The 24271-nt window shown below is 40.9% G+C and overlaps 3 protein-coding genes across 4 annotated transcripts in view; 1 reads left to right on the forward strand and 2 right to left on the reverse strand.

Moving 5' to 3' along the window:
• Window positions 1-15437, forward strand: part of LOC145213605 (uncharacterized) — a 36642-nt gene extending 21205 nt beyond the window's left edge. For both annotated transcript variants that reach the window (XM_080081966.1, XM_080081967.1), the window contains 8 exons: window positions 2172-2307; window positions 3867-3981; window positions 6610-6724; window positions 7202-7324; window positions 7801-9170; window positions 10508-10633; window positions 13386-14551; window positions 14857-15437. In XM_080081966.1, coding sequence (XP_079938092.1) covers window positions 2172-2307; window positions 3867-3981; window positions 6610-6724; window positions 7202-7324; window positions 7801-9170; window positions 10508-10633; window positions 13386-14551; window positions 14857-15401 — 3696 coding nt within the window. In that variant the 3' untranslated portion in view covers window positions 15402-15437. The remainder of the gene's footprint in view (window positions 1-2171; window positions 2308-3866; window positions 3982-6609; window positions 6725-7201; window positions 7325-7800; window positions 9171-10507; window positions 10634-13385; window positions 14552-14856) is intronic.
• A 2198-nt stretch (window positions 15438-17635) lies between these two features.
• LOC145213311 (uncharacterized) lies at window positions 17636-18828 on the reverse strand. The gene has a single exon (XM_080081539.1). It carries the CDS (start codon window positions 18761-18763, stop codon window positions 17636-17638), a length of 1128 nt encoding a protein of 375 aa, XP_079937665.1. The 5' UTR covers window positions 18764-18828.
• A 3758-nt stretch (window positions 18829-22586) lies between these two features.
• Window positions 22587-24163, reverse strand: LOC145213608 (uncharacterized). The gene has a single exon (XM_080081969.1). It carries the CDS (start codon window positions 23887-23889, stop codon window positions 22762-22764), a length of 1128 nt encoding a protein of 375 aa, XP_079938095.1. The 5' UTR covers window positions 23890-24163; the 3' UTR covers window positions 22587-22761.
• Window positions 24164-24271: the final 108 nt, after the last annotated feature.

A 24271-nucleotide genomic window follows, 5' to 3' on the forward strand; every position in this document is an offset into this window, starting at 1 on the left:
GCGACGTTTCACGAAAGTTTGTGTGAAATCTGTTGCTGGGCAATGTCCGGAAGATCCAACATTTGCGGTGAAAACGTAGAAGACACACCTCCAAATATCAGCTAAATTTAGCACAATGCGGTCGCATAGAACAGGAATGCGTGCAGTGCAACAGACCAAACCGCACGAACGAGAGAAATTATCAAATACGTTTTACCGCAATGTCATAAAGTAGCGTGTTAATTTTCCAAGAAGGAAGACAATTTCTCGGCCATTTACCTAGAACTGGGTCACGTAGAAATCTCAATGGTTTTGGAAGATTTAAGGAAAGCCTCAGTGTGATGCTCAGGTCCTGGATTTTAGTTTAATCCCGTTGGTTAGGCTGACAATCTTGGTACAACTACCAACAATGATATGCAGAAGATTGCGTCAACAATATGTGGTGCTGAAGTCCACGCACGCTTCTAAACAATAATGCTAAACAACTAACACGTGACACAGCTTGGACAGAAAATTGAAATTCATCTTCCAATGCCAGGTATTCACTTAGGATCTAAGAGTGGAATATAAGTAGCAACTGGCCTAAACATAATGATTTCGGCGTCGCTTGGGTTACCCACTTTGTATATGTCACACGTGTTTCGGGGCAACTTTTAACAACTAGACTGGCAAGGTAGCCTATTCACTTTTGCGCTAGGCATAAACTGAGAGTAAGACTAAGGTTTTGCCAAAAGTAAACACTCTGAAAACAAGGATGTTGGTGAGTGAGAAAATCAAGACGAATTCTACAGGCAACAAAACTCCAACATGAACTAATATTAACAACTGAAAGATGATTGAGGTAGAACCAAAAAGTCGCAAGGGTTACGTACTTTGAAGTGTCAAAACGTCCACCTTGGGTTTCTATTGTGATGTAAGTGAGCGACACATACGCTCAACTCACCTCAAGTGGCCTGTTGTATGTTGCACTGCACCCAGGCCTTTGATTTTGGCCCGAAAATCTCTGCTCGCTTATCGCACCCAGTAATCGTCAACGGGTTTGCGTCATTAGTCGCGCATGGCCGCGCACGCGCCGATTTCCTTTGTGATCTGTCGGCATGGAAACAGAACGCGCGCGCACCCCTTGTTGTCACCGTACACAGCTCGGCAGGTCGGGTGACTTGGAAGCGGACTCAGATAATGACTGCGCCGCGACACAAGAGTGACATGCCTGCTTCGATTGATCGCTTTTGTTTGCAAAGCCACTCAAGCCCCCCCCCCCCTCCCCCGCAAGTCAGTCGCAGAAATCTCGTTGTTTTGCAGCGGTTGAGGCGGTTAAAGGGGGGTGAACATCGTTCCAAGGCCAAGCCGCCCTCTGCTGGCGTTTGTACGTCATAATAGCCTTTGTTTGTAACGCTACTCACTCTTTTAACTTCGAAACCCCTGACAGTCGCGAATTATTTTCGTATTCATGAATGAGAGCTTTGACCCCATTATACGTCATAATCGGCCTTGTTGGCAGCGCGGTGCTTCGTATTTGCGTCACCTGGTGCGCGCGATGTCTCGTGTTTTGTATCGATTTAAGCACGGGATTATTCATAGGGTTCTTGTCGCATTCACGACCGGCCAATAAAACTCGATACCACTTGACCTAGGCATTGTAGCCGCCCTCACCTTGTCGTGTAACGATCTCCCATCAAAGAGCTTGCAAGACATGGAATTCGCGACATGAGTCCTTCCATTCAAACTGCTTCCTGTGCTTTATGCCTGCTTGTGAGGGTTTTGTTGCATCTTCAACAAAGCAACGACTTCATAACACGTGCAGAAATCGCGACACAAAACCTTCAGACTGTCTGACTATTCACACTATGATAGTAATTTGTGATGACATCATAAGTTTTCGATTCGGTTGAACAATTAGGTCGTAGGTTCGAATCTCACCACCTCACATGACGAAGACTGAAAAATGCGTGATTTATAACTTACTTTCCGAGTCAGGTTTTAACGAAAAACCAAAGTGTTTTTAGTAGCACAGATTTTTTCCCGTCCCACGTGCCTACTTTAGTTGAAATTCCAAAGATTTTTTTGAAACTTTCAATCAGTTTTGTCGCTTAAATTATCTGGTGTCCAGTTTTCCACGTGCTTGACCTGTTTCATATGTGGAACGAACGAGTTACTTAGGAGATCTAAAATGATGATTTTTTCTATTTCAGGCTGAAGAACCTGTCGAGTCTAGCCAACCATTAAACGCCGATTGTTCAGTTCAACCTTGCTCCTGTAACCTGTTTCAACCCGTCCAAACCCGACCACGAGAGTGCGCTGTTTGCTCCCATTCCTGGCTTCTACACTGTAAGTAACCAAAATTGGTAAAGGCCTGGGTATTTCGAGATATTTTTTTTCAGAAATATTTTTAACCACATGCAAGTTCCGGTCAAAACATCGCAACCAATATCTTTAGGAAAGCAAGAACTGATCGAATGGTAAAACGTGTCATTGGCGCCCCTTGGGTATTTATTGGCAAAATCTGAATCGGTTAAACGTTCAGTTAGGCAGCATTTTCCCGGTTTAGGCACTAAAATGACCATCTTTGGCCACGAGTTTTAGTAAACTTGTGTGGGATAAAAATGTTTTGATAATGGTAAACCCGGGAGTTCAGAAAATTCGTTTAAGTATGGCTCTCCACACAGCTCAAACAAAAAGCACTTAGGTGACCAAATCATAAAAACCGACAGCACTGCTTTCATAAATGCAGATCACAGATCTAAAACAATGCCCTATGTTTTTAAAAATAGGGTTTTTATGCAGTTAAAGAACATGCCATTGTATGACACCATTGCACAGAATAGACAAAAACGTTGTGGCAATTCAGTCAGCAAATCATATAACCCAATACCTTTGCTCCCGTCCATAACATGTATGTTGAACCAGCAGGGAAATCTTCCATTCTAATACGTGTTCGCAAGGGTAATTTGTCGCGAAAATTGCCCACATTGCTGAACGTAATTGCGATTTCTTCTCAACAGGCCTCTATATTAGCACATAGCGGATCGCATTAATAGCACGTCGCAACTGCGCACAAAACCGCGAACCTGGTTCCGGGCTAAACCTTAGTACAAGTGTAAGTGGGATTTAATGACTGTCCTAAGACCAGAACCCCCCACAGCATATGCAAGGCAGAACCAGCGCCAAAAGCGACCAATTACAACATTCCGCTATTCTTGAGTTATTAACTCCTGGACAGATATAGCTTCTGTGCCTAGGGCGATTAGTTCTGTGAAACTGGGGTGCAGAGGTTTAATGCCAGAGCAAAAACCATTAGAAAGTAAAGTCATTTGGAAGTCGACAGGTTGTTTGAATAATTGCGAAGCAATGGGTTGTAATGGGTTGTGCTGTGAGCAAGTAGTCTGAGAGCTGTTGGTTATTTTTAGCCGTGAGTATTGTGTCTGCAATTTTGAAATAAACGTGTTTTGTAGTGTTCCTAAACTTGTTTTAGCTTCAGAAAAATATTGTTTTTGTGCCAATGTGCAAACTAAAGATAAAATGGCTGGAAAAGATAATAAAAATAAGCAATAATGAAAAGAAACTAATAACGAGAAATTTTATTCACTGAAACTAATAACGAGAAATTTGATTAAATATACAATGACTTGTTTGTTGGTCCCTCTATCTAAACCCTGCTATTATTTTACAATATTACCCACGGGTATCTGAGCGCCAATTTGCAAAATGTTATTCTAAAAACTCTCTAAATAAACAAGCAAATAAGAGAATTTGAGCAATTAACTAAGTTTTAGGGGACCTGACATACTGTTGCTGCTATTTCACCAAAATGATCCGAAACTTTAGAATAAAAAGTTTCAACCTCTAAACTTTGCCAATTTTTTTTCATATTTTATTTTTGTTTGCAGCTTCGAGTGGTTTTACAACCCCAGACATCAAAGACGCCCCCAAAACAGCCAATTGTGACGACATAGATCGTGTGACGAAGTTGGTTCTTTACGGTGTCGAGGCAATCCCAGTAAGGTGACTCACAATTTGGAAATTTTATGTTTAAACTTTGCTGGTTTCGTTTTAGTTTCTGTTTGATCTTAGAATTTATTTTTTAGCAGCAAAACGAATTGTTTATATTTTTGTGCTATTTTTTAATCCATTTCTTAATCAGATTGAATCAAAAACATGACAGCGTAAAATTCAACATCTTTCGAAATTTTGTCAAAATTTTTCGTACTTGAAATACGAAGGTTATGATTTTGTTTGTATTTGTTTTATCCCCATATGTGTAACTTAACACCAGTTGAATGAAAAAATACTCAATATACTAACGGATGGACAAAGCGTTTGTTTAATATTTTCTCGGAATATAAGAGCTATACAAATCATTATTAGCGGAACATGTTGACATAAAAAAGAGGGATCTGAAAACTTTGTTATGCATTTCTTCTATGAATCGCCAAGTTTAAGTCATAACATCAGCTTTCTAACAATTTTTAAGCTTTTCTGTGCTTAACCCGGATTAAGCTAATTACGACATTAAGCTTTTTCAGTCTATATATGCACAAAGCGCGGAGGTTAGTTTATCAAATGCACAATTGGCAACCTAATTGCAAGTTTTGCTCTCGCGGACTTTTCAATTTATTGGATCTAATATACTGGGTGGCTAGCAGGGTGGGATGTAATTACCGTAAGCCCATAGCCGGCTTAGGTGCAACTGCTTGAAAATCAGGAATGTCGGCTGCTTAACGCTAAATTTTCAATTAACGCCGCCCGCGTTGTGGTATACGCAACACAAGTGCTTAATCGTTTCGAATACAGGAAACAACGTCCACTTTATGTCGTCACAATACAAAAGCGCTATAGAACAATCTTGCGCGAAAGGACTAATAGGAAATAACTTGCCGATACAGTTTGAACAATATTTTCTGAAAATACGATTCATTATTGCATTTTCTCTTTAACAGCGAACGTATTTTCGCATTTAGATGAGAATTAGTTTACAGTTTTTAAACCAACTGCAGTTGAACACATTGCAAACGTTTTACCACGGTTGTTTTACATACATCTAGAGCAGTGGTTTTAAATTTTCACAGAATTCCGTTTATTTACCAACATTTTCTACACATTAAAACGCCTGTCGTGTTACTACTGATGCTGCCTTTACAAAAAAGTCCTAAATTGTACGCCAAATTACAATTCATAAGACTAAACAAAAATATAGTCATTAACATAAAATTTATTGCGTTACAAAAATAGTTACCCTGTTTTATATTAAGAAAATTAGCTTACATTGTCACGCCAGCTCCAACGATGTTGGCCAATTCCCACATTGTTTAGATTTACAAGGGATATGTAAGATAAACAAACGATACCTTATTTACAATTGTAAATATAACACAGGATCTATTTTTAGATTCAAGAGCAATCAATGTCAAATGTAGCGTGCTCTTTTTATGGCTAACCTAGGCGTGTATTTAGAATAACAGCACGATTTTTAGTCATTTACTTCGCTATTCAACATATAAAGAGTCGCAAAATTTAAATTCCGAGTGCTAATAATTAGAAAACGCCACGTCTCAATTTGGCCTGATTATAACTATGTGGAATAACAACACGATCCTGAATAGCCAGACATTGTTCCTCTTTCTAGTTGTGAGTCTTCCAAAGGAGAAAGTAACTAATTGAATTTGCGTTTTACGTTTAGTTAAGTTGCGCCTCCGCCCGCTCAGACACTGATGGGTCGCTTTGAGGGCGAAATACCTAATCCTGTTGTTAGGAATAGCAATGGTCAATTGAACTGTTCGCAGAATTTTTATAAGTTCCACAAAACAAGGCTACCTGACAGGTGAAGGAGTGAAACTTATTCAAGAGAAATGTATCGAAATCAGAGTTTCAGTTCTTTCAACTGTTGAAATATCATGGGACTTGTTGTCGGTTTAAACAATTCACAGAAAAGGACTTATGACAAAAAGGTTTAAGCTCAAACAAGGTTTCTTAGAGAAAAAAATCTTTTTAGTATAAATCAAGTCGCCAAGGCTTAATAGGAAGGTTATACAGTAGAAAGTCAAGTAAGGGAAGGTCCCCGAAAGAACGGAATAGGACTTGAATATGACATTTAATCAGGCGTAACTGACCAGGAGTCCCTTACATTATTTGCAGCAGATACCATGTAGCTGGTTGCGATGCACCGTAAAGTTAAAGTAAACGGACAGAAAATAATGTCAACCTGTTTTGCAAAACGACACAACATATATTTCCTGACCTGCTTCTTGTAAGCAAAGTGAAGTTGCGTCAACACTGCGTGGCTACAAGTACGCTGTTGTTAAATAGAACTGACAAACCCAGTTTTAGGCGAATTCTGCTCAAGTTTAGTGTGATACAGTGGTTCCCAACCCACTTTATTCTACGCACCCCTCTGCCTAATTTTGCAAGCAAAATTCCCTCCACCAGAAAGCAGGAAACTAAGTTAGCGCATTTGTTTAGACTGTAATACTTCAAACATTATCATAAGCATTAACTTGAATTGATCTCTTTGTTTCATCAACGAAAAATCCTATATTTTTACAATTTATTTTTGCAAATACAAAAATTGCCACCATAATGGGAATTTCCCCTAGTTTCGAGGATTTTGGTTTAAAACGTTTTTGTTAATTTCAGACTTAGAATTTTGTTAGACCGTGCTCTGTGCTCACTGCCAGCAAGTAGAGTCGCCAATTTGCTGACCAAGTTGGGTTGGAATTACACAGAATATCTGAGAGGCTACAAACTAAGGGTAAGTTGGTAAAGTTTGTGAATAACCTAAAGACAAAAATTGTTTTAATCAGGCAGTTTTGGGTAGAAAAATGTGATGCAAACGGTATTTAGGTTAAAAATGAATGTTGGCCTGCAGTTAATTACAAGGCACAAATATTGAGAAATTTACATTTAATCACGTGGCAAACAAACAGACTCATTGTCTAAAGACGAAATGATTTTCGCCATTTTACATTTTCAAAAATCTAAACACAACTCAAACAAAATGCTGATAGATAGTAAGTTTACCGCAGTTAAGTTTATCTGACTCTCAAAACGACGATTTTTGTCTCAAATTAACCTAATTTTTGATTCTTTTAAGATGTCTATCGCTTGAAAACTACGATTAATTGTATTATTTTACTGCATAGTACAAATATTTTCAAAAAAGGTCAACATATTTGCGCGCAAAAAATGTTACGAAACCACGCCCTTTAACATTTTGTAACTTTTATAGAACGAAGAATCTTTGCCGGGAAATCTACTCTCATTCGCAGAAGAGAAACTAATTCTCCTGCAATTTCTTCCATACATTGGCACACGCGAGGTCACTGCGAGAATAATGCTCGCCGATTACCAGGTAGAGCAATGTGGCAAATGGCACTTACTTATGCGCGAGTATGACAGTTGGCCCAGAGTCTGCAACTGAGGTGTGTAATTACAGCGAGAATTGATATAAGGATTGGTTGTGTGAACGCGTAATTCGGTTAATATTTCGCCTGGTAACCAACTTCTATGCAAATCGGTTGCATCGTTGGGATATTTTTATTCTTAGGGTTTGTTTTAAGTCATTGCTTATTAAGTTTAACATACCTGGAACCAGTTATTTAAATAAAATGATTAACTAAGACATAGAAGCAAATCAAATACGTATATTTTGAAACCGCTCTTAACGGAACCAGCAATAATTTTGTAGGTTAAATGCACAAATAATTCGATAAGGTTTATCAAGCTCCACACTTTTCATTGTTTTCATACTATAAGTTCTTTCGAAAAAAAACGTTACCTATGTTTGAGAAAAAACTATTTTTTAACACAATTCTATTTAACTTTCAGGACCAATCCATTTTCGCCCTTCCTTCATCCTTTTCGTGTCAATCCGTTTCCTCAATGCCGGCATCGAACGGCAACAACTTTAACGTCACTTCCTGCACGACACGCGTCACCACACAACATGACGTCACGAGTAAATCAACCAATCACAGACCTCCCTCGACTGTCCCACTTCAAACTGACTTAGACCGCAAATTACGCTGTGAAAACAATGGTCCCCCGGTTTTACCGAAATATCTCTGGACTGGGGCGCCACCTCGCGACGAGGATGAACAGAAAAGCGAAAGCGGGTCAGAGAGCAACTCCATGGCAACTGAGAGTCGAGATGAGGAGGATAATCCGCATGAACACAGACTAAACTCCTTAGCTCCGACCTCCAGGTTTGACGATGATGAAGGAGCAAAAGATGTGGAGGAGGAGGAGAGTTTGTCTCCAGGAGAGAGTAAGAGGAGCAGGAGGAAATCTTTACGACCGTTCCGATGCGACACGGAGGACAGAAATTCGCAGCAAGAATCAAACACAGAAATGTTACTGAAACCGGAGTTAAAAAACTACCACGCTTTGTTCGGCTTGCTCCAGACCCAGTACAAGTCCATAGCCCTGCCGTGGTTGCTCGCCCATTTATCCAACGCACGCAACACAAACGCTACTAGTCAATTGCATGAAAATCCAAGCAAATCAACTATGGAGGCTGTTAAAACCGAATTTCCAGGGGACGAAACGCCGAAGGATGACGGTTCAAAACCCAGCAGTGACGACGAGTCCATGGACGAAGTCAGGTCCAGAGACTCTATTCAGTCCGCAGCATCGTCAAGCAAAGATGATGACTTTTCGGAAGACAATACATACCCTGCTCTTCCATCGACTTCTCACGCTGCTTACTTTAGACGTTCAAACTCGGTTCCAAACGCCCGGAAGATATCGACCAGTTTATGCGACGGCTCCTACTCCGATCCGGAGAAATCTTCTTTCGGTTGCCATGACTACCGTATGCGCAAGAGCAGCGTCAAGTTTTCGCCGGAAGACTGTGATGATGAAGAGCTCGGATCCACGCCGCAAGATGCTGGGAGTCCGATCACCGGGATGCAAGAAGATCGACATCAAAAGTTCCCAACATCCACGGACACAAACCTCCCGTTTCCTTCTTCGTCTTCCCAACAACGTTGCGCTTCGGATACCGGAAGTAACACTTTGGATGAAGAAGTTACTCCAACATCCGGACATCGTGGAGTCCTTGATGGACTTCCGGATCAGGGTAAGACTTCATCCAAGGATTTTTGTCTTCCGGGAGGAGAAATACATGGAGGAGTGTGGATCCCGACAAGATCAAGAAACTGTCATCTTTGCGGAAAAGAGTTTAAGAACGTCTACAGGTAAAAATATCGGTGGCTTAATCAAAGCAGAAGCACTTTACGATAACATCAGCAACAACTGTTGGAATATCTGCTCTAAAATGTATTTGTCTTTATTTTTACCTATTTCTAATCCTAAATTAGGGATTGGAAACTTTTACACTTGTCTGTAAGTTAAGTTAAACGAAAGTGGCTTAATGTCTTTTGTGAGCAATCTGTTCGTTTTTTTCACCGTGTAAAATTTAAAAGATATCAACCAATTTTTCGTCTAAAACAAGGCGTGTTGAATCTGGACTGAATTTTGACGAAGGTTTGAATCAAAAATTCCACAATTGGTTCGCGAAATGACAACGACAATCAAGTACAAATAAGGAAACAGCGACCGAACACAAATTAGTCGTGAAAGCGTTAAACAATTACGACCTGTGATTATGATTGTGTTGCGGTTTGTCGAGAGCGGCGTAACCTCGCGCTGCTTACATACCGACCGACAATCCGGTATTTAAAATGTCCTTCTCAGGCCAAAGCGACACGACATCAATTGTCAATCCAATCTGTACCAAAGTTGCGGACCAAGTTTCTGTTTGAAATGGCTTTTCCGTCTATTTTTAGCCACCACAGACCGAAGTACAGGCGGCTATTAGAGAGCTATTTTAAGCTGCAACTTGTCAATGTTTGGGTTTGCGTTTAACGTTCCGGTGCCCGCCGAAATACCGGAACACGCCTCAACTATGCCACTGTGTTCGACACACTTACATAACCGCTGGAAAATTACAAGCGCTCTGTTCCATGCTAATTTCACTAAAACACCAAGTCTATTATACAAGAGCAGTTAATTGTGAGGCCATATACATAATAGTAGAAGCGCGCACTCTTTCTTGCACAGTTAATATAATAAAAAGACCAGCCACAACGTTTTAGTTTTCCGGTAACTTTAGTTTTTCGGTAAAGTTTTCAACACAGAGATAGATGTTCGTTGTATACCCCTGTAGGACGTTAAAAAACTATTGCTTTTCATTGTTTCAAAAAACAAAACAATTTTCATTGTTGCCTTGATAAAAATCGTTTAAAAAACAAACAAAACAGCGCCTCCTATGACATAACTCCAGCCACTTGGGTTCGCTCTCGCCCAACTAATATCCGTCACGGCACTTTTTTCAAACAAAATGTGTCCTAATACCTTATCATTTCCACTCTGTAATTACCGCTTCACATCAAAATAATTGATCTGACATACACTTTACTTCTTACATAATTTGGGGACCTTGGAAGTTCTGTTTTGTAACCGTGCAACAAAGTGAGGGGTATTGTTCGCAGTCAGACATCAAACTTACAGCAAAAATATCTTGTTTTTTCAGCGTAAAACTTCACATTAAGAACGTTCATCTGAAGGAGATGTGGCAATGTTCTGTACCGGGCTGCAACGCAACGTTTCCATCAAAGAGAAGCAGAGACCGACACAGCGCAAATGCAAATCTTCACAGGTTGGTAAACTTAACAAATAAAACGATGCCTAATTTAGACGAAAAAATTATTCCTTAGTTTTTACCGTCAGAGTGGCCGCTGGTTACTGCTGTCGATACCGACGCAGAATTTGTCACACATTGCTTACACTTCCATAGTTTTACAAAGTTAAAAAAGAAACTTAAACTGTGGGTACTTGGTGTTTCAACACACAAAAGTTTTCACTGCTAAAATTAAATTTACAAACTGATAATAATCGTCAGTTTAAACTCCGTTTTTTTTTATTGATCACTAAAACGGTTGATTGGAGGATTATCTTGGGTAGATGCGTGTTTTGCAAATCGGAAACATTCATTAAAAGTATTTTAAATAGGCCAACATTGTGTGCAGCGTAAAGGTCAAATCAGTTCCCGACAACTTAGCAGGAAAAAAGTGTTATGCAAGACATTAGAACCTATGGTCGGTGACATACAAAATTAAATGTTCTTCCACCTGGTTTCGCTTTGCGCTGATTCACCGGGAAAATCTACTGTTACGCAACAAATGCGAAAGTTTAAATTTTTCATAAAGCGCTGTGTTATGTAATATTTCAAATACTTTGCTTCGGGCGGAACAATTTCACCAACACAAGTTCAAAGTTCAGAATACGTTTTCTATGCACACCACAGCGATCACCATCAAAAACCAATGTAGGCTACTCATTTCAACTCAACACATACCAATGGATTTCATAATTCACTTCGATCTTGGTTGTATAATGAGTTTTATCTACCGCTAAACACGGTCGCGTTTGGAGCCGTGCATTCCAGCTAAATCTTTACACTTCAGCTACACTGGGGACTCAGAACAATTTGGAATGTGGGCAAGAAAAAAGTAACCATTGTTCAAACCAACTAAAGTATGTAAAGTATAAACCTGAACTGATCGGTTAATAGCTTAATGGAATTTGGTATATCAACCAGTTTACTTCTACATGCGACTAATGTAGTTATAGTGAGAATAGTCTACGACCAGAGTTTGTTGGCCGCAATGCAACTGGCGTAAGAAATGAACTTTAACTGGTGTCTTGAAGTAAATGGAAATCTTTTACTCCGAAGGCTTGATGCCACCTATATGTTTAAATGAACTGAAACAATTTTTAACTGTACCACTTTATTTGGGTTTTCATCCACACAATATGCCAGCTTATTGTTTACAAAACGTACACAGGTTTATTTGCATGGCAGTGTTTTTTTTTGCAATAGACAAGCAAGTAATATACACAGTTCATCGTTTCAAACCTATCGCTTAAACTGAACGTGACAAGCGCTCAATGGCATCAACAACGAACATATAACAATGCGTGCCATAGTTTGTGACACGATGACCCAGGGATAGCATCATCATGGTAACTTTAAACTCATTCAATATTTGGCAGCTCGTTATCATCGCTAGTCAATCTTCACAAACTTGGCCGCAACTAAAGCGACGACTTTGGGTTTGAAACCACGATTTTATGCATCCTTTGTCAGTTATGCACGATTACATCGTTGATCATGGGATAGTAAAACCCAAATACCAACAAAACGTCATCCAAGTGAAAAAGAAAACTACTAAAAAACTAAGCAATTTTAGCGTTTTTGGCCAATGCTTAAAAACCAAATTTGACTCGATTAATAAATGCTACAGAAATTGATGTTTTTACGTTGTTGGACCACGTTACAGTAAAAAGTTTATCACATAAAAGAACTCCCTAATTGAAAACAAGAACCGGAGAATTGTGGTTAAAATTCCAGTCCAAATTTACGCTTCTGACTCACCGTTGCGCGATAGTGGTTTTACGCCCTTGCTTGCTGACAAATATAATGCTTACTCAAGTATTTACGGTGCTTTACGATTATCCGTTAACTCGGGTAATTTAACTGAGAAAAGTTGTTTCCAAAAATGTCACCAAGCTCTTTTAGTTTTCTATTTTTACCAATCACCCTTTAGACCAGCGCTTTCTAAACTCGGGTTTGTCGAGCCTCATAGGGTCCGGGGGGTTAACTTAAGGGGGTCTTCGAATTCAAATGGGGATTTTACGTGGGGTTCCAACGCCTGATAAATTTGCAAAAAGCATTCGGTAGTATAAAATATTGACAACCACTCCTTAGAAGTTTTGTGGCTACCTCATTACTGTCACCTAGCGGAATGTAAGGTAATAACTAGTTTGTCTTAAACCGTTCAAGCGTCTGTTGTTTTGTTGAACGAAATTGACTGTAAAGCTAGATTGAAGAAGCAACAAATTCCCACACAACAAATGATGCAATGTTGTTTAGTTGAAATCTCATTAGTCATTGTTACTGGAATTTCCCTGCAAAGTTTCTGTAAACAGGAAATACCCCACTCCATAGTTCGGTGGGTGTTCCCATGACAACCAAACCACGTGACCGAACAAATATGCCAACACAACTGACAAAGTTAAAGCCGCGTAAAAATCAAAGTGTTAGTATTTCTACAAATACATTTTTTATGAACAAAATCTGATGTATGGTATTGGAAAATCACTCCCAAATACTAATAGGTTCACCATCAATCGAAAACTAGTTTTCAAACAAAATTAATTTAAAATGGCCCAATGTCAAACTCGAATGTCAAGACGCATATCATCTATTTGACCGATTTTCCAACATTTTAAACCCTCTGTTTAAAAAACCTGACAGATTTCAAGTTTTAGGTGTAGATTTAAAATGTTCGTTTTTACAAATAACGTATTTTGAATTTAGTCTCAACTTTGTAGTATTTTTTCTTCAGCAAACTGAAGCTTCGCGGCCTTTACAGCGATCCTCGCATCAGCACACAGACTGCAGGGATGACAGAGAAACTAAAAGAGCAACTTCTTCCAGGAATTTGCGGCCCCTCGGTGTCAAATCTTCCCTTCAGACACGAGAAAGAGTCAAAACCTGAGTCGAAAAATCACCAAACCGGCGCTCTACGTCACAACGATACGTCTATGACGTCACAGATCGCACATTCCGGTCACATTCCGATGAGACTGAGTGAGAAGTCGCCAGCGCCAGCGACTCCGGGAGCGTCAGATATCAGCTCTGCGGCGTCATCTAGCGACGTGTATGCGGTGTATCGTCGCGTGTTTGAGGAAACTATGAAAGCTTACGGAGGTGGCGCGTTTGCCAAGCTGCCAAGTTCGGGCGTCTTGCCGTTTCAGCTTAACCCAGCATCAGCTACGGCAGGCGACCCGTATTCTGCGCATCACACAAAGCTGAACAACAGCAACAGCAACGCCGCTTACGGTTTGTCGAAAATAGCGGCGAGTCGAAAACTCTCAGTAGACGAAACGTGCTATGACGTAACAAAGCATTTCGATCACAACAATAAGCGTCGGTCGGTGAGCACAGTTATCCCGCCCCTGCCCCGTCGTGACATCATGCGTGACGTAGAGTACCCAGCGCCGATGATGTCAACTCAACTGCAAATTCCAACTCCAAGAAAACCGACTTTGCACGTCGACGAGAAGGAGCCAGTAAAGCGTGACGAATCACGTGACCGCGACGTGCGCCGAAGTTTGGCTTCTCAGATCGAAGAACCGAAGCTTAGCGATTGTTTCCTGCCTAGCAACGGTCACAGCAAGCGTTGGGAACAATCCCCGCGCAGTCATGCCGGCTCCACTTCGTCGCTCGGAAAACGCACACATGAGAGCGAGGCTAAATCTCCGGACGCGAGTTCCGTACGAATTGACGATCACGCATCAGACCCAAAGCGTCGCAAGTCAGCTCCGGTTACAACTTTCGCCAATTCCACCAACGATCGCGATAGCGACGACGACAGCTCGTGGAAGCGAAGGTTTTCGGTTCAAACCTCGTTCGGACAGTCGATGTACAGACCGCACGCAAGTCAAGCATCGGCGTTTGCACCACACACTAAGGCTTACTCTGCAAGTGACCCAGCTAACTCGTTCACAGGTAAATGCTTTTGATTTGAAGTTCAAGATAATAACTCGCTTTACAGTAAATAACATTTTAACTTTGACTTAAACATGTCATTAAATCACTTAAATTGACATTTCCAAGATTAAATCTTCAAATTGAAGTACACAGGACACACACACTACCAGTACACTACTACTAGTAAATAACAACAAAGTTAACAATGTAGTACACAAAGTAATGGTTTTCGTCGAAAAGGGAACAGAATTATTCCACGGAGTGTTGCTCTTAGTTAAGAGACTACTGGGAAACAATAAATTAACAACAAAGTTTCTTTTTAGGATTCTTGCCAATGTGGAACAACCCTTTATTCCCACAAACACCATCACTTCTGTTCGCCCCTAACATGCCCACCACCGTAGCCACACGCAGCTCCATCCCTGGCCAGGGATTGTTCAACCGGGGGTGGATGAACACCGCTTTATGGGCGGCCGCATTTGCAGCCAACAACAACCGTTCCATGCTGCCCAACGACGTTCCAACCTCAATGAGTGTTCAAGCAACTGAAAATCTACAAAGCGAAGCCGACCGCTGCCTGATGACAAACCTGGGTTCCCCGTTTAGCAGCGTCACAGAGATGGACGACCCTACCTTAAACATGGAGGGCAATACGTGGAAGACAGGCCCGGTGCAGTGCAACATATGTAAACGCATGTATAGCAACAAGGGAACGCTGCGTGTGCATTTCAAGTCTGTTCATCTACGCGAGATGCACCAATGTACGGTTCCCGGATGCGACATGATGTTCACTTCTGTGAGAAGCAGAAACAGACACAGTCAGAACCCGAATCTCCATCGTAGCTTGGCGTACCACCCGCAAAACTAAACCACCATAGTTAAATGTTAACAGAACTCTTTTATATCTGCTTGCTATTGCATACTGTTGTTAAGCTAAGCTGCAGCATATTACACATGCTATCCAATTTAGCTGCTTGAACGCTTATTTTATTTTTTATTACGCCATGACAGTAAACATCAGCAAGTTAGGATTGAAAAAAATAGCAAAGCTACTCAAAATACTTGGTGTACTGTAGACGAACCCAATGTGTTGTGTTGTTTGTAGCAAATGTATTACGCCTCTGTTTGACCTTTTTTGGATGAAATCCAAGGGAAATGCGTTACTCTTGTGATAACAACTTATTCTTAGTCTGCTGTTACCAGCAAAGATTACAAATTAGTTTTCTGTGTCTCTGACGAACGTACCTTCAAATCAAACCCTTGAACCATTACTACCATACACGTGTGACATCGGAATAAAGTCACACCATTTATCCAGTTCAGTTGTTTTTAGTTTCTTAACCGTAAAAATACTATCAATTAGCTTCCTAGCAGTTCCACAAGCCGTTCCTCGTAAGTTACCTTCGTCGTGCCAATGTTAGTCTCTGCTTATATGTTGTTCCACGCGCTAGTGTTTGATCTGTGTTGCTATCTACGTCTATTAATGTTGTCTTGTGTCATCTAATTCGCAACAAATAACTTAGGGATGCGCAATGAAAAGCTGCTAATTACTTCTAAGCATAGTGGGTAAATATTTATATTTTTGCCACGACACTTGGAAATGTAAAACAGTAGGGTGGAGTTTAAAAAAAACTCTTTGCTGCATTGCAAAAACAATAGGTTTTGAAACAAGCAACCGAATTAGTGTTCATTTACCTGGTAAAAACATTTAATATATTCGAATCTTCTGGATTCGGTATTCTAGATTGTGCATCCCTTAGCAGTAACCGCTTACGCTTCCGAATTCCTATCCTATACTTTATATTCCTGCATCCGTGTTCTAAAGACGTCGCGTTTTGTGTTATTACTCCTATTTGTTCCAGTGCAGTGTATGTGTTTATGGTGCTTCATTATTTCCATATGTTTTGCATGCTACAAACCCGCCTTATTAGGGTCCTGAGTTGCCTACCAGTCTTCACTCTTGTTCATGCGTTCCATGCGTCACTGTGCCAAAACGTGCTCGTTGGACGGACACGGACTAAAAGGTGCTATTCTCTTGTTTAAACCAGCGTGCTGCCTGAACTTATGTACCCTTTCATGTGCTTTGTTATAAAACTTGAAACATATTCCAGTTGGTCGTCTGTTCCGTTTAATCGCATCGCGGTTGTAAATCCCAAACCGTAGCCCAAGTTTTCTTTGAAAAAAAAGCGATCTTTTCAATCACATATTTCGGTAGAAAATCGAGGCCAAATAAGATATGCGATTAACCGGAATTGCTAGGGAGGGGCGAGATGTATGTCATAGCCGCACACTTGCAATTTTTTGTAGTTGACTTGTCAACTATTTACCAGCCGTTCCTTTCGTGGACACTTTTATAATTTGTGCTGAAGGTTAAACTGCTCGATTTGTATGTAAGTTAAAACAAACTATATCAACACAAAGAGACACATCGCATAGGCAAAAGTTAATGAGCATGCAACTGATGTTAACTAGGCCATTTTCAATAGAGTTTTATTGTGGTCTACACTAAACATTGTTTCGTTTATAGTTCCAAGCTTTTAAGTATCGTACCATCAACGTTGTTATTTTCTACACCTTAGCAAATCCAGTCGATTGAATTGAAACATTCTGACATCATTCGGTGCCAAATTGTGTAAGAGTGCCCTTTGACCTTGTGCCAAGTTTATCTGATCACGTAATATCTCCCTTTTTTCTCTTTTCTCTCGCTTGTGCCACAAAATAAACGACTACGACATTTTGTGTACATGCCTTCAGGTTTTACATTACATTTTCTTAAATTTGTAAAGCTAAATATGATGTGTTTAAAGTCTTTAGACTTACACAAATGCTTTTTGTACAAGATACATGCAGTTGTCATTCAGAATTACATTGTTTGCTGCAGGACTGCTCCAACATTTTGAGCGTAACTACAAGTTTAGTGGGCTATTAGCACAGATAGCTTGAAATTTTCTCTAAGCTAATATGGTTGGACATGTGAAGCAGGTCAAATGGTTTTAGAGTTCGAATACAGGTTGTACATGATATGAAGTCGAAGCTATTAGAAAAAGCAGGCAGCTGAAACTTAGACACCGAAATTTCATGCTGTTTTTTAAACATCCTTACTCAATGTAAGGATTTTCCCCAAGCATTTAACATAGCAGTGAGAGAACTCGCGCGCCGACTTCGGTCAGCTTGCAACGGGTCTCTTTGTCGCCATCTAGCGTCGCTAACAGTTCGCCTAAAGCGTGGAAAATCGGCGCCAATGGGCAGAATTACAAAGCGGTTATTGTTTGAAGTTATTATGACTGGTACGGTTTCTGTATAAGGCGGTGGTCGTGTGCCAGTCGAGGAGATACTGGATTTCTTCGTAACCACACTAGCTCGCCTGCTCATGTCGCCTATAATCACGACGGGGTTAAAGTCAATGTCAGGTGGTGCCCCGCTCGCAAAAGTGCACGACACCGAACTGGGAGCAGCTGTGGAAGCGAAACTGGTTGAGCGAACGCTTTCAGCTACACCAGGATCACTTTCACGTATCCGGCGACGGCACGCTTTGATTTTTGTGTAGCAGTGGGTCGCCACGATGCAGAGAATAAAGAACACACCAATGGAGACAAGGCAAATTCCGACTAAGCGATTGTCGACAGTTTTCTGTGGTAGATCTCCGTAATTGTTTGCGATAAAAGCGATTCCCAGCAATATGAAGGAAGTCCCGGAGATTCCGAGGAACCTGATGCAGACACCTCCCGGTTTAAACCACCTCCGAACTTCCCGGATGCGGGAAAGATGAAAAGGAGGAGCACTAGGAATGGGGGGAGGTGTGGGAATTCGTTCTCCTGTTTCTTCTGCATCCGCGCCGTAGTCAAGAAGCCATGTCTGATATTCCACAGTTACCATTTCGTCGTCATGGTTACCATCAAGGAAGCTCCTTACCGATGTAGGGAGGTCCTCCGTCCTCACGCGCTCCCTCATACTCCTCCTGGCAGGAAAACCGAAATTGCTCCTCCGCGGAAGATTCTGGATCCCGAAATCCCGATCATCATAGAGATCTTCAGGAAGACTTGAAGATGTAGCTCGGTTGGAATCGCGTGCTGTTCTTCTGCGGTGCACTGGAGCCGGAGAAGGATTAAATCTTCTGGAAGGAAAGGAGTTGAAGTCTTCCGGAGGAGCTCTTGGTTGTCTGATTACGTATTGATGTGCTGAAGAGGTGGATGAAGATGCAGCTTGTTCTTCCGCTAAATTGGTTGGCATGGTTACTTATGAACATGGCACATCAACAGTTTTCAAAGCTTCGTGGGTGGATTTGATATTTGTCAGTTGAACACAATCCAGAAAACTTTAAACTTTACTTGGCACTTTGGTTAGCCAGACACTTACAAACCTTTACAAAAATGTACATGGCAATACCAACTAAACTGAGTGACGGGTGTTACGAAAGCCATAAGATCAATGTATGCAGAATTATTCAACTAGTTGTAAATTTGCACAAAACATATTCAAACTCAAACATATCAAGTCGTTTTGGTTAAAAAACTTGTGCTCACATCTTCACACATTTTTTCCACACAAGCAGTTATTGGGTTTTTGAAACTTTAAAAGCCTCATCTACAAAATGCTACAAACATTTAACACTATCTTCCGTGTCAGCCTGACGTTTGGTTAGAACGCTAACTACTGGAGAGCTTATGTAAAGTACATTTTATTACAAATGTATGAAAGTGCTCGTATTGAGCGGCAGTCGAAAATGCATATTATACTGTAAGTCAGTGGTTCTTAACCTTTTTTCCTTGCTGCACCCCTTTCAAATCACCAACCAATTTTCGCACCCCCTTTCATATCACTAACCAATTTTCGCTCCCCCTTCTGTAATTGCTTAAATAGAATAGACCTAACCAACCTTAATTATTCGGCATCCCCGCACCCCCTAGGAACAGTTCTCGCACCCCTTGGGGGTGCGTGCACCCCAGGTTAAGAACCCCTGCTGTAAGTCTTACTCTTTGTACTAACGATAACCACTGCAGTACACGAAATTGAATTGGAATAAAATGCTTCACTTTACAACGTCTCAAGTATTAGACTTCATTTATAAGACTGCTAGTCGTATTCAACATGCACTAGCTCTTTTATGAGGGGGTATCACATAAACATACACTGTACGGTTGCTATTTCCGCTTTTCAGTTTCAATATGCGCAACTGTATTGTTGCGGGAAATGGTATAAACACGTCACTAATCGAAGTACATCACAGAAAAAAATTCAGTGTATTCAGTGTAAAATCATGGCGGCCCCAGGTGGTACACATTTGCAGCCAACAACAATCGTCCTATGCTGCCCAACGACAACTTCAATGAGTGTTCAAGCAGTTTCAACTTCAATGAGTGTTCAAGCAACTGAAAATCTACAAAGCGAGGCCGACCGCTGCCTGATGACAAACCTAGGTTCCCCGTTTAGCAGCGTCACAGAGATGGACGACCCGACCTTAAACATGGAGGGCAATACGTGGAAGACAGGCCCGGTGCAGTGCAACATATGTAAACGCATGTATAGCAACAAGGGAACGCTCCGTGTGCATTTCAAGTCGGTTCATCTGCGCGAGATGCACCAATGTACGGTTCCCGGATGCGATATGATGTTCACTTCTGTGAGAAGCAGAAACAGTCAGAACCCGAATCTCCACCGTAGCTTGGCGTACCACCCGCAAAACTAAACCACCATAGTTAAATGGTAACACAACTCTTTTATATCTGCTTGCTATTGCATACTGTTGTTAAGGTAATTGATTGCCAAAATAAGCGTCGATTGCCTCAGTGAATAATTTTCCTAAAGCGTGTCATTGTTACTATTCTCACACCGTTTCATTATAAAACACTGTTTACATCTGTTTCATAGAAATAATGTAATGATCTATTCATAACATATTTGTTTACCTGTCTTTGTTTTATTATTTACTACAACACTTTCACAACATACATGCATGTTTATTTTTTGTTGTTGTTCAATATAGCTTATCAGTTGTCTTGCAACCCTTGAATTGTTCAGGGTCAGCTCCTGTATAACCACTTGTGGTTCAAGCTGATCCTACGTAGTGTCATCACGTAAATAAATGAATTGAATTGAATTAAGTTGCGTTTTGTCACATGCTACCCAATTTTGCTGCCTAAACACCTACTTTATTTTTTATTCGCCATGACAGTAAAGGGTGGAACTCTTCAGCCAAGACATGGACATCAGCAAGTTAGGATTAAAGAAATTAGCAAAGCGACTCAAAATCTTTGGTGTAGACAAACTTTATGCGGTGTTGTGTTGTTTGTAGCAAATGTATTAAGCTTCTGTTTGGCCTTTTTTGGATGAAATCCAAGGGAAATGCGTTACATTTGTGATAACAACTTATTCTTAGTCTGCTATTACCAGCAAAGATTACAAATTATTTTTCTGTGTCTCTGACGAACGTACCTTCAAACCAAACCCTTTAGCCATTACTACCATACACATGTGACATCGGAATAAAGTCACACCATTTATCCAGTTCAGTTGTTTTTAGTTTCTTAACCGTAAATATACTCTCAATTAGCTTCCTAGCAGTTCCACAAGCCTTTCCTTGCAAGTTACCTTCGTCGTGCCGATGTTTAGTCTCTGCTTATATGTTGTTCCACGCGCTAGTGTTTGATCTGTGTTGCTATCTACGTTTATTAATGTTGTCTTGTGTCATCTAATTCGCAACAAATAACTTAGGGATGCACAATGAAAAGCTACTAATTACTTCTAAGTATAGTGGGTAAAAATTTATATTTTTGCCACGACACCTGGAAATGTAAAACAGGGTGGAGATTAAACAAAACTCTTTGCTGTGTTTTAAAAACAATAGGTTTTGAAACAAGCAACCGAATTAGTGTTCATTTACCCGGTAAAAACATTTAATATATTCGAATCTTCTGGATTCGGTATTCTAGATTGTGCATCCCTTAGCAGTAACCGCTTACGCTTCCGAATGCCTATCCTATACTTTATATACCTGCATCCGTGTTCTAAAGACGTCGCGTTTTGTGTTATTACTCCTATTTGTTCCAGTGCAGTGTATGTGTTTATGGTGCTTCGTTATTTCCATATGTTTTGCATGCCACAAACCCGCCTTATAAGGGTCCTGGGTTGCCTACCAGTCTTCACTCTTGTTCATGCGTTCCATGCGTCACTGTGCCAAAACGTGCTCGTTGGACGGACACGGACTAAAAGGTGCTATTCTCTTGTTTAAACCAGCGTGCTGCCTGAATTTATGTACCCTTTCATGTGCTTTGTCACAAAAATTATGCCGGTTGGTCGTCTGTTCCGTTTAATCGCACAGGGGTTGTAAATCCCAAACTGTAGCCAAGTTTTTTTTTTTAAAAAGCGATCTTTTCAATCACATATTTCGGTAGAAAATCGAGGCCAAATAAGATATGCGATTAACCGGAATTGCTAGGGAGGGGCGAAATGTATGTCATAGCCGCACACTTGCAATTTTTTGTAGTTGACTTGTCAACTATTTACCAGTCGTTCCTTTCGTATACACTTTTATAGTTTATGCTGAAGGTTAAACTGCTTGACTTGTATGTAAATTAAAAAAAACTACATCAACACAAAGAGACACATCGCATAGGCAAAAGTTAATGAGCATGCAACACTTATTTCGTTTATAGTTCCAAGCTTGTAAGTATCGTACCATCAACGTTATTATTTTCTACACCTTAACAAATCCAGTCGATTGAATTGAAACATTCTGACATCATTCGGTGCCAAATTGTGTAAGAGTGCCCTTTGACCTTGTGCCAAGTTTATCTGATCACGGGATATCTCCCTTTTTTCTCTTTTCTCTCGCTTGTGCCACAAAATAAACGATTACGACATTTTGTGTACATGCCTTCAGGTTTTACATTACATTTTCTTAAATTTGTAAAGCTAAATATGATGTGTTTAAAGTCTTTAGACCTACACAAATGCTTTTTGTACAAGATACATGCAGTTGTCATTCAGAATTACATTGTTTGCTGCAGGACTGCTCCAACGTTTTGAGCGTAACATGCAAGTTTAGTGGGCTATTAGCACAGATAGCTTGAAATTTTCTCTAAGCTAATATGGTTGGACATGTGAAGCAGGTCAAATGGTTTTAGAGTTCGAATACAGGTTGTACATGATATGAAGTCGAAGCTATTAGAAAAAGCAGGCAGCTGAAACTTAGACACCGAAATTTCATCCTGTTTTTTGAACATCCTTACTCAATGTAAGGATTTTCCCCAAGCATTTAACATAGCAGTGAGAGAATTCGCGCGCCGACTTCGGTCAGCTTGCAACGGGTCTCTTTGTCGCCATCTAGCGTCGCTAACAGTTCGCCTAAAGCGTCGAGAATCATCACCAATGGGCAGAATTACAAAGTGGTTATTGTTTGAAGTTATTATGACTGGTACAGTTTCTGTATAAGGCGGTGGCCGTGTGCCTGTCGAGCAGATACTGGATTTCTTCGTAACCACACTAGCTCGCCTGCTCATGTCGCCTATAATCACGACGGGGTTAAAGTCAATGTCAGGTGGTGCCCCGCTCGCAAAAGTGCACGACACCGAACTGGGAGCAGCTGTGGAAGCGAAACTGGTTGAGCGAACGCTTTCAGCTACACCAGGATCACTTTCACGTATCCGGCGACGGCACGCTTTGATTTCTGTGTAGCAGTGGGTCGCCACGATGCAGAGAATGAAGAACACACCAATGGAGACGAGGCAAATTCCGACTAAGCGATCGTCGACAGTTTTCTGTGGTAGATCTCCGTAATTGTTTGCGATAAAAGCGATTCCCAGCAATATGAAAGAAGTCCCGGAGATTCCGAGGAGCATGATGCAGACACCTCCCGGTTTAAACCACCTCCGAACTTCCCGGATGCGAGAAAGATGAAAAGGAGGAGCACTAGGAATCGGGGTAGGTGTGGGAATTCGTCCTCCTGTTTCTTCTGCATCCGCGTCGTAGTCAAGAAGCCATGTCTGATATTCCACAGTTACTATTTCGTCGTCATGGTTACCATCAAGGAAGCTCCTCACCGATGTAGGTAGGTCCTCCGTCCTAACGCGCTCCCTCATCCTCCTCCTGGCAGGAAAACCGAAACTGCTCCTCCGCGGAAGATTCTGGATCCCGAAATCCCGATCATCATAGAGATCTTCAGGAAGACTTGAAGATGTAGCTCGGTTGGGATCATATCCTGTCCTCCTGCGGTGCACTGGAGCCGGAGGAGGATTAAATCTTCTGGAAGGAAAGGAGTTGAAATCTTCCGGTGGAGCTCTTGGTTGTCTGATTACGTACTGATGAGCTGAAGAGGTAGATGAAGATGCAGCTTGTTCTTCGGGTAAACTGGTTGACATGGTTACTTATGAACATGGCACATCAAAAGGTTACAACTTGGCTCCGTGGGTGAATTTAATATTTGTCAGCTGAACACATTCCCGGAAAGCTTTACTTGACACTGTGATTAAACAGAAGCCTAAAACCGTAAGATATGCACATAGCAACACCAACTAGATGTCATGAAAGCCAAAGATCAATGTCGACAGAGTTATGCAATTGGCTGTAAAATAGCATATCAAATTCACAAAACTAAACATATCAGGTTCACAAACCTAAACTATCAAGTCGTATCAAGTCACAAACTATCAACATATTAAGTCGTGTTGGTATAAAAATTGGACATTTTTACATATTTGTTCCACACAAGCAGTTGTTAGACGCTTACAACTTTAAAGCCTT

Source organism: Phallusia mammillata, chromosome 2 (assembly GCF_965637545.1).
Source record: "Phallusia mammillata chromosome 2, kaPhaMamm4.hap1.1, whole genome shotgun sequence".
In the NCBI taxonomy this organism is placed as follows: domain Eukaryota; kingdom Metazoa; phylum Chordata; class Ascidiacea; order Phlebobranchia; family Ascidiidae; genus Phallusia; species Phallusia mammillata.

Excerpts from the sequence above, each read along its gene's own strand:
- LOC145213311 (XM_080081539.1), bottom strand. The coding sequence starts at position 18,763 with ATGCCAACCAATTTAGCGGAAGAACAAGCTGCATCTTCATCCACCTCT.
- LOC145213608 (XM_080081969.1), bottom strand. The coding sequence starts at position 23,889 with ATGTCAACCAGTTTACCCGAAGAACAAGCTGCATCTTCATCTACCTCT.